This window comes from Xiphophorus hellerii, chromosome 9 (genome assembly GCF_003331165.1).
Source record: "Xiphophorus hellerii strain 12219 chromosome 9, Xiphophorus_hellerii-4.1, whole genome shotgun sequence".
In the NCBI taxonomy this organism is placed as follows: Eukaryota; Metazoa; Chordata; class Actinopteri; order Cyprinodontiformes; family Poeciliidae; genus Xiphophorus; species Xiphophorus hellerii.
This window is the reverse complement of record NC_045680.1, coordinates 20,429,518-20,444,015: the sequence shown is the minus strand read 5'-3', so window position 1 is coordinate 20,444,015 and position 14,498 is coordinate 20,429,518. Positions and strand designations below refer to the sequence as shown.

At 38.6% G+C, this 14,498-nt stretch overlaps 2 protein-coding genes across 2 annotated transcripts; both read right to left on the bottom strand.

Annotated features, from left to right (window-relative positions):
- Positions 1-648: 648 nt before the first annotated feature.
- Positions 649-6,159, bottom strand: LOC116725629 (cytochrome P450 2J6-like). The gene is made up of 9 exons (XM_032571829.1): positions 5,818-6,159; positions 4,719-4,884; positions 4,474-4,626; positions 4,220-4,380; positions 3,936-4,112; positions 3,699-3,837; positions 2,629-2,816; positions 2,405-2,546; positions 649-1,896 (listed from the first exon to the last, which is right to left on the bottom strand). Exons 1-9 carry the CDS (start codon positions 6,007-6,009, stop codon positions 1,721-1,723), a joined length of 1,494 nt encoding a protein of 497 aa, XP_032427720.1. The 5' UTR covers positions 6,010-6,159; the 3' UTR covers positions 649-1,720.
- Positions 6,160-7,723: 1,564 nt separating this feature from the next.
- On the bottom strand, positions 7,724-14,363 carry LOC116725640 (cytochrome P450 2J6-like). The gene is made up of 9 exons (XM_032571840.1): positions 12,857-14,363; positions 11,180-11,345; positions 10,945-11,097; positions 10,714-10,874; positions 10,413-10,589; positions 10,181-10,319; positions 9,034-9,221; positions 8,801-8,942; positions 7,724-8,277 (listed from the first exon to the last, which is right to left on the bottom strand). The coding sequence occupies exons 1-9, from the start codon at positions 13,046-13,048 to the stop codon at positions 8,102-8,104; spliced, it is 1,494 nt and encodes a 497-aa protein (XP_032427731.1). The 5' UTR covers positions 13,049-14,363; the 3' UTR covers positions 7,724-8,101.
- Between the last annotated feature and the right edge of the window lie 135 nt (positions 14,364-14,498).

The window sequence follows — 14,498 nt, the reverse complement described above, 5'->3', positions numbered from 1 at the left end:
GCACATTGACTGCTGAAGATAGGCACAGACAAGCAAGTACAGAAAGTGGATGGATGGATAAGTAAGGAGATCCAACCCGCCCCCCAAAACCCTCTGACATCAAACAATAGACAAGTGAAATTACTACTAACTGCAGGTCTTTTTGAGTATTTTTCTATCAACTTTCTGAAAAAAAAATTATCGACAGTTATTCCAGAACCGACCAGGCTCATTCCAGTTGGATCAAGAATATCTGTGAACATCAGTTTTTGCAGCTTGACTCTGATTTTCAATTGAATTCAATTATAGACGTAAAGTGGGTCGTTCTATCACTTCAGTATGCTTTCATAGAAACTGTTCTGTTGTAGCTCTGGCAGTATGTAGATTGTCCTGCTGAAAGGGGAACCCTCAGCCCTTGTCTTAAGCAGCCCTCTAACCAATTGCTAGTCTAACCATCACTTATGTATGTTAATTCTTCAAGCAATTGTCTGTATCGGCACACACCTCTATGTGCAGTGGCCTGCAGGTCTTCACTGTGAGCAAATTCTCATATCTTTCCTTCAGACACTACAGTACCAGCCAAGATGGAGCAAAGCACAATGAGCATACCAGATGATGTGTATCTGCATACTGAGGGAGGGTGTGGCTTAAGGAGATCAACACCTTACATCAAGGTAGACGACTTTTATTTGTCTGGCAAAAGGAGCCAAAAAGACTCTGATATTGTAAAAAAAAATTCAGATTGATACGATATTCAAACAGTCAGAATATTGGTCACAAGACCATCAAACATCATGTTGTAAATTGTCAACAGTGAAAAATGTTTAGACAAAAATATATATATATATAAATTTGAGAAGGTTCAAACATGAACCTACCAGGAACCCACTCTCTCCTCTGTTGCTGCCATTACAGAACTGAAATCTACCTGGAGTAACTAGTAGAAAATATCAACGCTTGATGCACTGGCAAAGTTAAGGAAGGCTGATCCAGCAAAAATACCTGAAAAATGTGCCTTCAGACATGTCCTACCCCAGGTTATGTGTCTAGTTCAAAGGTTTAGTTAAATGATGTGAGGAGATTGACTCTCAATAGGCCAGAATGATTGGCCATGGATGGATAAATAATCAGGACATAAAGCCTCTTCCACTCAAACGCCAGGAAAGTGTTTATGTTAGAAATGTTCATTTGTAAACAAATAAACATTTCTTAAAATGTAAACGGATTTAAAAAATCTTTGCATAATAGCATCATAACTGTTGCAGGATCATTTAGTGTGCTCTCATAATAAAGCCAAAACAACAGGTTTACCTTTGTATCTTAATCAAAATTTACATACAAACTAATTGTATTTGTATGTTATTCAACAATTATAAAATTGTTGAATTTTATAATTCAACAACTGTTTTTGGGAAGACGGGAATATCTTCATAAATACACACTTTACCTAGTTTCTGTACTTGGTACTTTCTCTTTAACCTTTTCAATAAAATGGAGAATGCGAACATATATATTTTTTTTGTTTTAAGGAAGTTTTTAGGAAGTCATTGTTGTAAAAGACAAGTTATTTCTCAGTCCTATTTGAATTCAGTAACTCAAAGTATGATGTCTTTAATGATGATTAATTAAACTCTTACTCAGAATATCATCACATCTACAAGGACTCTTAACAAGCAGCAACCTCTAGAGCTGTGGCAGTCGACTGTTGAGCAGAAACCAGGTTTAGTGAAAAGTCCTCAGCTCAGCGAACTTTAGCAGACACCTTGTAGGGATGAGGCACTCGTGTCGTTCCAGTGATTCCTTCAGTGCTCAGTTCAACTCCGTCAGGAACAGAGAAAGTGAAGTTCTGCAGTAAGCCAACAAAGAACAGGAACAGCTCCATCTTAGCGAGGCCTTCACCAAGACACACACGTTTCCCTGCAGAGCAAACAAAGATACACACCATGTTTAAATATGAAGAGTGAGATTATTATTCAAAATGTCATATCTGGAAAACTCAGCACTAAATAGGTTTTTATTAAAGATTTTATGTATTTTCCAGGCTCATAGTGCCATTTTGAAGTACAATCAAGTAACTATATTACCTTCAGTTGTTATAAAAATACTATATTTATAAAATATCACTTAAAAGATATTTGAAGTCATAATTTCATGCCTTAAAATTGGACTTCTATCTCTTTAAGAAAGTCCTGCTCTTTAGAAAACTTCACCTTCAGGAAGTCATCCCAACAGTTTCCTCTATTAACCCTTTAACAACGTTTTTACCAGCATTTCAATGCGAGGTAGCTCCAATGATAAGCTTTGAATGTGATTACTCAGTACAGTCATATCTTCCTTTAGCCAGTTCTCTATGTTTGTGGAGAACATGTCTGATAGCTGAATCAAAAGATTCTCCACCCTTAAATTTGAAGCACATGTGCTGTACCTGCAGAGAACGGTAGGAATGCTTCTCTTTTCACAAACTTCCCATTGGCATCCAGGAAATGTCCGGGATTGAAGGTGTCTGGAGTTTCCCATTCAGATTTGTCAAACAGGACAGATGTCAACATGGGCATCACAGATGTTCCCTGAAAAATCCAAAGTATAACACAAACATTGATGCGAAAACACTTTTTAATACATTAACCATTTACTGCTCAGTAAATTTACCTTTGGTATGAAGTAACCACCCAGAGTTGTATCCTTGGAAGCGACCCTGAATACATTCAGAGGAACAATGTTCCCCATCCTCTGGATCTCATGGATCACAGCATCAGTGTACGGCAGGTTCTGTCTGTCGGCCATGGATGGCTGGCGACTCTGTCCGATCACTCTATCAATCTCTGCCTGGACTTTCTCTGTGAAAGGATTTAAATATGATGAATTTGTCTTTGACTGGAGAGAGAGATTTCCTTTCACAGTTTAAAACAAGGCATGTGTTTTACTTTGATTCATATCATTGAGAGAGTGGACACAACTGAACTTGCTGCAGAGCTTTTTGACTTTGGAAAATAATATTTTCAGCATCTTGCCATTACATTTGACAAGCAGATTTTTCCTGGTGGTGCAGCTCTTTGACCAGTGTGCAATCGGTACAATTTGAGTTTTTTAGGTCACTGAACTTGATTCATCATTGCAAATGAAAATGTTTAAGTCATATTTAGCTGCTCTTTTTATTTCTTTAGTTAAAAAAAACTGTTAATACATTTTCATTTTAGTTCCGGAAAAGTTTAGTAGCGTCATAAGCCTCCCTATAGTTACAAGTGGATCATTTAAGCAACTTAACCTTTTTCACATGGTGTCAAATTACAAGCACTCATTTTACTGTGTCTTACAGGGATTGTATGTAGTAGAACAGAAAAAGTAGAGCATAATTGTTAAGAGTAAAGACAAATTATGCATGGTTTCATCATTGTTTATAAATTAAAAACTAAACAAAAACTTAAAAACTATACAAACGGATGCTACTAAGTGTAGCATCCGTTTGTATTCATATCAAATTAGTCAAACTGCCTTTCGCTGCGAGTGCAGCTGGAAGTCAGATTAGTAAATATAGCAACTAAAAACTCTGCCCATTATTGTTTTATTAAAACTGGAAATCTGAAGGGAATTTCTTTGCCTTTTTTAGTGATGTAGGTTCAACACATTATGTCCCTAAGGTTTGTGGTCGCCATGTGACAAAATGTGAGACATTCAAGGTGTGTTGTTACTTTTGAAAGGCGCTGTAGAAAGTCACTCACCTTGAACTTCAGGGTATTTTGTTAGGTAAAGCAAAGCCCAAAGCAATGTGGTGGCTGTCGTTTCTGTTCCTGCAGTGAAGAGATCGAAGGAGCAGAAAGCCAGGTTGCTCTCTGTGAAGCCCAGGTTAGAGTCTTTGTGCTGCACCAACATATAAACACGTTGGTTAATGATTCGATCCTCAACAGAAATAGTTTTGGTTAAAGTGGAACAGCTTCAGTGGTGGATGGTCTACCTACGTTCTCCATTTCAATGAGGAAAGTGTCGATGTAGTCTCTGGGGTTGCTGGGATCCAGATCCTTCTTGTGCTTTTGGATTTCCTCAAGAAGGAGATCTCTTACTGAGTTATAATTGCTAAAGATTTTGTTGTGAGGACCTGGCAGATATTTCATCACTTGAGGAAATGCGTCATAAAGCTGTTTGTATTGACAGAAATGATAAAACAACCAACCCGTCATGATAAAAATCTCACCCGTCAGAATCAGTGATACAGAGCAGCTTCATTCAGAGTTAACAGGCTTACCTGACCCCATATGCTTCCTTCAAGCCTAACACCTTCAGATATGCACTTCAGCATCGTCTGAAACATGTGGTCATTGTAGTCAAATCTTTTTCCCATAACAAGCTGGCAGATAATGTTGGAGACGGCATTGTTAAAGAGGCCTGCTGGGCTGAAGGGTTTACCTGAAGAGGAGTTTTGAAGAATATACATGTAAAAAAAAAACAGCCTTGCACATTAATATCAGTAAAGTGACCTTTACAATGTATATAACCCACCTTTCTCACTCTCCATTTCCTCCTGCAGGTGTCGGACCTCCTCACAGATGCTGAGCTCCAGGGTGTTTTTGCCCAGACCAAAGGTACGTAAAGTAGATAAAGCAAAACGTCTCTGTTTCTTCCATATCTCTCCATTGCTTAAAAAAAGACCATCTAGATACAAGTCCACAAATATTTAAACAGAAGCCTTTCATGCCAGCAGTTAGAAGGTAGTGTGCACCGAGAAATGAAAACTGATTTCACACCTGAAGGTTTAGGGTAAAACCTGTCACCGATTGCATTAAATGGCCGATCCACAAAGTTCTCAGCTTGTGCCACGATGGCCTCTTTCACCATCTTGTAGCCGCTCACAATCACCACGGACTGCCTGCCAAGGCGCAAGCTGAAGACGTTTCCGTAGATGTCAGCCAACTGTGGACGTATTTCACAAAGTTAAAATGGAAACAAATAAGACTGCAGGTCAAAGTGCAGCAGGCAGAGTTACTGTATAAAACAGTTTACCATGTGAAAATATATGCTTGTGCCGTTACAGTTTAGCCAGATGTTGCCACCAGCTACTTATACATGTTTTCATTAAAATCACGTCGTGCAGCTAATGTCTTTAAATAAAAACCAACATTTGATTTTGCCATTTGAGACTTTGCTGTAGATCCTGAATGTAATACTGAATGATGAAGGTAACCTGCAACATTGCTTTATTTAACGCTGCAATATGTAATAATGAAATAAAATTGGGTTCTAAAATGCAGGAAAAGAATAGAACCGCAATGAGTAATAGTCGACGCAAAATGTAGTAAAATCCTTCAATATATTTTGAATAGTTTGACTAGGAGGTTAATGCCGAAGCTTCTGCCTGAGTCTGAAAGGAAAAAAGATGACCAAAGGATCACCCATTATTGACCAAAATTTCAAATTAAATACCAACAGTATTAGCAATGTAACATCAAAAGTATAATTAGGATGAACCCAAATGGTTTGATTGTTTTGTACCTAATGTGCCACATTATTGTCATTTCAAAAAAATGCTCTACCTCCGCATTTTGTAATAATAGGCACAAAATGTATTAATGATACATGTGCAGGAAGTATTTTATTACATTTTGTGTTGGTTATTACATAATGTGGTTTTAAAATATTTTGAAGCCAGATTTTGCTACATTCATATAGATGTTACCACAAGAGGCATCTACAACAAATTAAAATGGGTTCTTATTTCTTAGCTGAAATTATCATTTCTGAAAATATGCACGCCACTCACAGGAAATTTCTACAGGCATATTTATCTTATTTTCAAGCCTTCAAGTAAAAAAATATTTTTGTAAATTATGTCTTCATAATCCATACCTTGCTGAAATGAACGTGAGGATGTTTGGTGTCCAAACTTAAGATGTTCCCCACAAAGGGGAGAGCCTTCGGTCCTGGAGGAAAGTTTGCTGGTTTCCGGTTCCTAATGAAGTCGGCTATCAAAAGGAAGAAAAACATGAACAAAAGAATCCCCTTGAGGTCCAAACTCAGAAAAACATTATAGAGCCACATGGTTGAAGATCCAAACAGGCGGCAGAAGAAGAAATGCCCTTTGGGTTTTCCACCCGCTGTTTCTATACAGTCTGTTAAGAATTGTCTGAAATATCTTGACTTAAGCAAGTCAGTGCTTGTCTGACTACTGAAACATACAAAGTTTCTGAGTTTCAGTAAAAAATAGGAGTTACATAATACTCTGTAGACCACTCCCACCTGCCTCTCCATCAACATCCGTTGTACATGCGTGATGTAACCAGCTGTAATCTCTCTCTCGTGGGATTTCAGGGTGTGTCTGCAATTGTGCTAAAATCCTTTGTGAATTTGAATTTGTGCATGAATTTTGGGGAAATATATAAGTGTTAGAGTGGAAATCCTTGATAAAATTTAATGTACAAAGCACTTTATTAGGCAGCTGAACGATGGACATTTATCTCTCTTTTTTTTTTTGTTTTACCTTTTTCCACACAGAAATTATACCATGTCCAATTTATTTAAATGTTCCAAAGTGCAAAACACATTGTTACTTCTTGAAATCTTGGACATATTTCTGTGTGAGTGACAAAGGAGAACCCTTACTCTCCAGCAGTTCATACATTATAATTCATAATAAGACAATGTTAACTCCACACAATAATAAATCTAATTTTGTTTAGGCAACAAAAGTATTACATGTTTCTATATTCAAATTCTTTTTTTTTATGTGGACAATAGATTATCCAATTCTCTCAAAAGCATTCCCCTTTTGTTAACAGTAATATATTGTGCTTTACACATGACTGGTACATGAACAATGTTCACGATGCAAATAATAATAAAAAATCTTTAAGTTACTTTAATGTAATCTAACAGATTACATGTTGTTAACGAAAGCAAAACGAACGAAACCAACAAAAGCAAGGCTGTTACAAGCCTTTAAAATTCTGATGCTTTTGATGGATCAGATAGACTCAAGAAACTGAAACAGCAGGTGTGAAAGAGGGGGCCCAATTTCATTTTTTTTGTCATGGGGCCCAAGATTCCTAGCGGTGCCCCTGGTGACAAACATTATGTGAGCTTTAAAATTAAGATCTGAGTCCATAACCATACCAAGGATTCAGGCATACCAAACAGCTTTTAATAGGTTTTTCTGGAGAGGAGGGAAACAAGTTGGTTGTCTCTTCTGCGATGAGATTAAGTTATTTATCCAGATTCAGAAAATCTTCCACTAAGTGACTGTAAGGAAATGTGGTTATGTGGCATCAGAAACGTATTGTTTCAGCAAACAACAAAAGTGGCCCAGGAATGGGTCCTTGAGGAACGCCACGTGTGACCTTTCTTTGTCCACATTCAAGGTTGCCAAACGACACAATGTAGTCTCAGTGCACCAAGTAAAATTTGAACACATTTATAAGTGGAAATTAATGCCTATTATTATGGTCTCTCAATAAAAATGCAGTGATCAGGTACAACACTGAGATCCGGTAATGTTTGGACAGACGTTTTTGCTGCATCACTGTTGAGATGTATGCCTGATTTTATAATTGCTGCTTCTGTGCTGCTGTTGTTGAAGTCCTGATTGGAAAGTACAAATACTTCGAAAAGCAGTAATTTGAAACACTTTTAAAACATTTTTGTGAGATCATCTATTACACACCTTCACCAGGGGTGCCAATGAGTTTGGAGTGTGGTGTATGACCAAGGAGTTTACCAATCTTTAAAATCCTAACAATATTTACAATTAAAAATGACAGACGTTTCATCTTTCTGCTTTATTAATTCAACACAGTGGGAAACATATCGAATTACATGCTTGTAAATCTTTACTTCACAATTTGATAAGTTGTCTTATTTTGTAATCAACTGGAGTATTTTAATGTCTTGTGAATTGTTTTTTGTCTGCCATCTAGGATTTCTTGCTCCTGAACTCCCAGTAGGAGTCAGCAGGTCACAGTATGTTGCATTGTTTGCTAATAACACATATTGTTACGTAAAACCATCACCCAGATTATAAAGTAGAGATGCATACAATCAGAGTCTTGCCGAACAAGAAGCACTGCTAAGACGTCTAAGAGCTTTTTCTACATTGTACTTATTCTTCTCTTGAGAACAAACAGTAATGGCGGATCTGTCAGCGAGCCTTAGCGGACACTTTGAAGGGGTGAGGTACGCGCGTCGCTCCGGTGATTCCTTCAGTGCTCAGCTCAACTCCATCAGGAACAGAGAAAGAAAATTTCTGCAGTAAGGCGACCAAAAACAGGAACAGCTCCATCTTAGCGAGGCCTTCACCAAGACACACACGTTTTCCTGCACAATGAACACAGACACATAAAGCATAACTATATATATTCTTGATTAAGTTATGTGGTTCCCAGTGGAAAGTTATTTTTTTAAAGCCAGTTTCTGACATCTTTTTTGCCAACTATTCAGATCTTATTGCACTTGTCAACTATGTACGTGCTTTCTCTTTTAAAATTGAGGAACTGGACTTAGATTAATTAGCTTTACCCTGTGGCTGGGAATGGGCTCCAGGGTCTCTGTAAAGACAGGGTTACTACTTCCTGTGCCTTGCTTTCTGAGGATCTTTGAATCACTTCCAACCTAAACCCTTTTTGTAAGACTGTACTTGCACTAAGTTTAGCAAAAAGTGAGGATATTTGAGTTTGGTTGATTATTATTCATCTGTTGTTAAAGCAACATCTTGTTTAGAAAGCCTTTTTATTTCCCTTTAAATAGTGCCACATGTAGTAATTCTTACATTTTGTGGTGATGCCAGTAATTCTGCTTAGGAAGTTTGGAAACTCTTGACTCAGAAACGTGTGTGCTGTACCTGCAGAGAACGGGAGGAATGCTTCTTTCTTCACAAACTTCCCATTGGCATCCAGGAAGTGTCCGGGATTGAAGGTGTCTGGAGTTTCCCATTCAGTTTTGTCAAACAGGACGGATGTCAACATGGGCATCACAGATGTTCCCTAAAAACATCAAAATTCACTAAATAGAACAAAGCAAAACTAGAAAAAACACTTTTACCTAAATGCTTTATTAGCTGCTCAGTAAATTTGCCTTTGGTATGAAGTAACCACCCAGAGTTGTATCCTTGGCAGCGACCCTGAATCCGTTCAGTGGAACAATGTTCCCCATCCTCTGGATCTCATGGATCACAGCATCAGTGTACGGCAGGTTCTGTCTGTCGGCCATGGAGGGCTGGCGACTCTGTCCGATCACTTTATCAATCTCTGCCTGGACTTTCTCTGTAACAACAAAGTCAGTTTTTGCTTACATCTCTCTCAGCCATATATGATTCAGCATATATGCAGCTATCTTTCTGTCAAATCTCCCCGGTCCTCGTCATGGTTCCACCTGTTCCTGCCTCACTAACAAACATTGATTCTGTTTTGCATCAGAGCTGGTCTCTGATGTTTTCTCCTTGAACTTTGTATCACTCCTACCTCAACTTACTCCTGTCTGTCTGTCCTTCATGTATTCAGTTAGTTTAAAATTAGCAACAGCATAAATATAAAAAAACAAACAAAAAAAGAAACAATGTAACAGTATGTAAGAAATAGGTTTTTACTAGGGGTGCACCGATTTATCGGAGCCAATCTTCCTAATTTTGGGAGATCGGTGATCAGCTGATTTTTACACACAGAGCCGATCTTATCCACCGATCTTATCTAGCTTGGTGAAAGTCTAAGAATCAACCACTGTCCTCTTTTGCTCTCTGGTGAGAAAGGTTTGACTGATAGACCGGCCCTCCAAGTCATATCTGCACGTTTACAATTAACAATAGTGACTCCACTGTTGCCAATTAAACGACTTTCTTACTATATTGAATAACATTTCAGAGAAAAAAATTGGTATTGGCCAAAATCGGAATTGGCAGGTTAAACTTTTTAAAAGATTGGTGATCGGCGAGCAACCAGAAAACTACAATCGATGCTCCTCTAGTTTTTACATTAGGTGAGTGAAATTAATCATGGTAACCACAGGTCAATGCTCTATCCAACCCAAACTTTTCTTTATTACAGTTGTTCAGAAATATTTATGAAACTGACATCCGTGCCATATGACCTGGAGCTTTGTGCTCAAGATAATACTTTATTGTTGTGTCATACAACAAAAAATGAATTGGGGCATTTTTACAATATAAAAAACATGCCAAATTTAAGCAAAGCTGTAATCACTTTAGAGAGCCGAGCCTTCCACTAACCTTGGACATCGGGATTTTTAATTAGGAAAATCAAAGCCCACAGCAGCGTGGTCGCTGTTGTTTCTGTTCCTGCTAGGAAGAGGTCAAGAGAGCAGAAAGCCAGGTTGCTCTCTGTGAAGCCCAGGTTGGAGTCTTTTTGCTGCACAGAAATGTACAAAAGACAAGTTGCTTAATGATGGCAGAATGAAATGGGATGTGTTTGAGAGTGAAATAACTCTGATTGGTTACATACGTTCTCCATCTCAATGAGAAAAGAGTCAATGTAGTCTCTAGGGTTGTTGTGGTCCAAATCCTTCTTGTGCTCTTGTATTTCCTCATGAAGGAAATCTTGTATGCTGGTGTAAATCTTGAAGATTTTGTTGTGAGGACCTGGCAAATATTTCATCACGCTGGGGAATGCCTGATAGAGCTGTTTGAAGACAAAATAAAAAGATGGCAATAAAGACAAATATCACATATCCTCTTTTATAATACACCTCTCACATCGCGGTATGTGACACACAGTGGTCCTCCATCGGGGTTATTGAACTTACTTCGCCCCAAATGCTCCCCTCCAGCCAAATCACCTCAGACATGTACTTCAGCATCGTCTGAAACTTGTGGTCAGTGTAGTCGTATCTTTTCCCCATGACAAGCTGGCAGATGATGTTGGACACAGCGTTGTTGAAGAGGCCGGCAGGGCTGAAAAGTTTACCTGATGAAGAGAAAGGCCCGGTTCAAAAAAGAGCCAAGGTGTGATGTATTTCACAGTGAATGTAACCCACCTTTCTCACTCTCTATTTCCTCCTGCAGGTGTCGGATCTCCTCACAGATGCTGAGCTCCAGCATGTTCTTCCCCAGACCAAAGTTACGTAAGGTAGCCAAAGCAAAACGTCGCTGTCTCTTCCATTTTTCACCGTTGCTCAAGAATAGACCAACTAGAAATGAGCATGCAGGCATGAAAATGTTAAAGCCTCATATAACCCATGTCTGTCCAACGAAACCAAAATGTTTCCACACCTGAGGGCTCATCGTAAAACCTGTCAGCGACTGCATTGTACGGCCGGTCCACAAAGTTCTCAGCTTGCGTAACAATGGCCTCTTTCACCATCTTGTGGCCGCTCACAATCACCAACGTATCCCAGCCGAGGCGGACTCTGAAGACGCTGCCATAGAGGTCAGCCAGCTGCAGAGAATGTAACAGGTTAGTATGTACGGTGTCTTCTAGACACCCAAACAGTTATCGACTTCATTCTTTCCATTTTTTTAATATGTGGTGTTAAAGGACATTTTATAGGTAACAGCAACAACAAAAGGGCCTCCAATCATTGCACTTATCACCACTGTGTTTTAATATTTTTTGCCAGATGTGACAAGATGTACAGTTTACAAAGGGATTCCACTTTGTCTTGTCAGTATACAATATTTTTCTCCAAACTCTTGGGTGTTAAGATAGTTTGCTGTAAATGTAAGTCCATTTTCCTCCACTGAAGTTTTTTCTAGATGCTGTTTTTGAATCTTAACTGAGGAAATTGTTGCCTGCAGTATTTTAGTTGTTGATCTGGGTCCTTATGTGATTCCATGAATAAATTAGAGATTCACTTTATGAGAAAATTTAGTGGACTGTCATTGATGTATCTTTCCAAAAAAAAAAAAGAAAACTAGTTAATTACAGTTAATTAACCAAGAGGTAAGTTAATTTTTCCTCTGAGTTATGCTTATCTTAGAGGAAGATAAGATAAGCACAAATTTAATCTGTGATGATTTGATCACAGATGAAATCATCACTTTACCACATTTTTATGTATTCAGGTTACCTTTTTCCTTAAATTTAATCATTTGAAAAATTTTAATGTGGCAAATTGACGAACAACAATCCATCCATCCATCTGTACACCCTTGTCCCTAATGGGGTCGGGAGGTGCTGGTGTCTATCTCCAGCTAACGTTCTGGGCGAGAGGCGGGTTCACCCTGGACAGGTCGCCGGTCTGTTGCAGGGCAACACAGAGACAAACAGGACAAACAACCAAACACACACACACCTAGGGAGAATTTAGAAAGACCAATTAACCTGACTGTCATGTTTTTGGACTTTTGGAGGAAGCCGGAGTATTGACGCATGCACAGGGAGAACATGCAAACTCCATGCAGAAAGACCCCAGGCCGGGAATCAAACCCAGGATCTTCTTGCTGCAAGGCAACAGTGCTACCAACTGCATCACTGTGCAGCCCTTGACAAACAACAAAATATGTGAAAATTTTTTTAACGCAATGTATTTTTACTGTGAATTTTAAAAAAAGAAAAAATGAGAAGAAACTGCAACACCTATTTGCTTGGTTATGTATCTACCCATTCTTTCCTTAGTTAATATTTAACTTCTGTCATTTTTTTTGCCAGCCCCGTCTTCTCAACCTCCTTAAAGCGTAATTCAACTACTGAAATTCTTTAATATATTATTTGATTTCCGTCATCCACCCTAGAAATGGGGGCGGTTCTCATCAGAGCAGCCCTTTGAAAATGTTGTAAAAAGAACATTTAGAAACTTTAATATTTCACAGCAGAATTTATCATCAGTAGGAATGTTTGAATCCCACAAAGAAGAGAGAAAGATATCAGGACACCTGAAAACAACCTTTTAATTCACGTTTCACAATGAATTTAGCCAAACAAAGATACAACTTTAGACAAAGCAATACCTTGGTGAAATAAACGTGTGGATGCTTGCTGTCCAAAGTCAAGATATTTCCCACGAAGGGAAGAGCTCTTGGTCCTGGAGGAAAGTTTGATGGTTTCCTGTTCTTCAGGTAATCAGCTATCAGAAGAAATGATAAAACAAACAAAAAAAGCCCCTTCAGGTCAAAGCTCAGCAAAAAATTATAAAACCACATGGTTAAAGCGCGCAAAAACGGGCAGCAGCAGAAAAAAATACGCTTATCTTAACAGTCTTCTTGTTTTTGTAATGTCTGTTTACAGTCAAAGTCTGCAGCGTCGGCCGCCTGGCAGGCAACTCAAACTCACAGCACGCCTTAGACTGTGCAAAGGGGAAAGTGGTGTAAATGTTGCAGAGCGTACCTGCATGCCCAGCCCTTTGCCAAGCCTAACCTTTGTAATCCATGGAAGATAAAACCTACTTTTATCTATCCCTGTTTAGAGTTCAGACATTGTGATAATGGATATTTAATATGATGGACGCCAACATAAAACAGCATTATTGGCTTCACTACAGTCCTCTGTGTCAAATGAAGTTCCTCCGTTCTTGACTTGCTTGTCTGTATTTAATAAGAATGAAAGTTTTGGAAGGCTTCCTGTCGGCATCTCCCCTAATTCGTCTGCCAGTTTGTGCACTTTTGAATCCTCCACCTTCGCTACTGATTGTGAAAAAACAAAATCAGAGATTAGCTGTTGACAGGAAAGCAGAGCCAGGCCCAACGACACAAAGTGCACCAGTGGCAAAAGGCACCCAGGAGATTTACTGTGCAGGAGTTTCAACAAGCTGGAACTTGAGAAAACTGGAGGAATGTCAGGCATGTGCCTTCAAAAATCATTCACTGTGTTTTATTTGACAGATCGACACTAAATACTCCAAAATTGTGAAGAGAATAGAAAAATACATACATGGCAATTAAACCAGCTGCAAATAAAAACATTTGTACTACGTGATTTTAGGTTTGGGTGTCAGATTGATTGGGTCTAATTTCATATTAGTCAACAAATGGCATCACAAAGAAAGAGGAAGGTCACAGTAAAAGATTTGAGCAAGTTAAAATTAGGGTAAGACTATACACAAGCTATGTGAATTATGCACTATATACTATATACATCTTAAGCTTTGAATGTCACATATCAACCCAAACTGGAGAGAGTGTGCGAAATTAAAGCTTGACAGAGTTGAATGCAAAATGCTCGGAGCTAAATATAGAAGATCCCTGGAGAAAAAACTGTCAGAAAGCTCCAGAGGACCAGGAAGGAGTTTCACCTTTCAGCAGGACCTAAACATAACACCAAAGCTACAAAGTTTTAGATCAAATCATATTCATAAGCTAGAATGGCCAAGTCAAAGTCCAGACATAAATTCAAGTCAGAATGCTTTCACAACAAGCTCTGCATCCAAACTGACTGAGCTTGAACTATTTTACAAACAAAAATCTGATGAGAATCAGATCTTTAGGTGTGCAATGGCATTAAAGACCTAATCTGAAAGGCTTGGAGCTGTAATTAAAGCCGAAGGTGATCGGCTCAAAGGGACTGGAATTGGAGACGACTACATTATTATTTTAATTAAGCTGAAGCTAAACGTTTGGCAGTCTCACGGTCAAACTGGAAAGACATGAGTTGTGC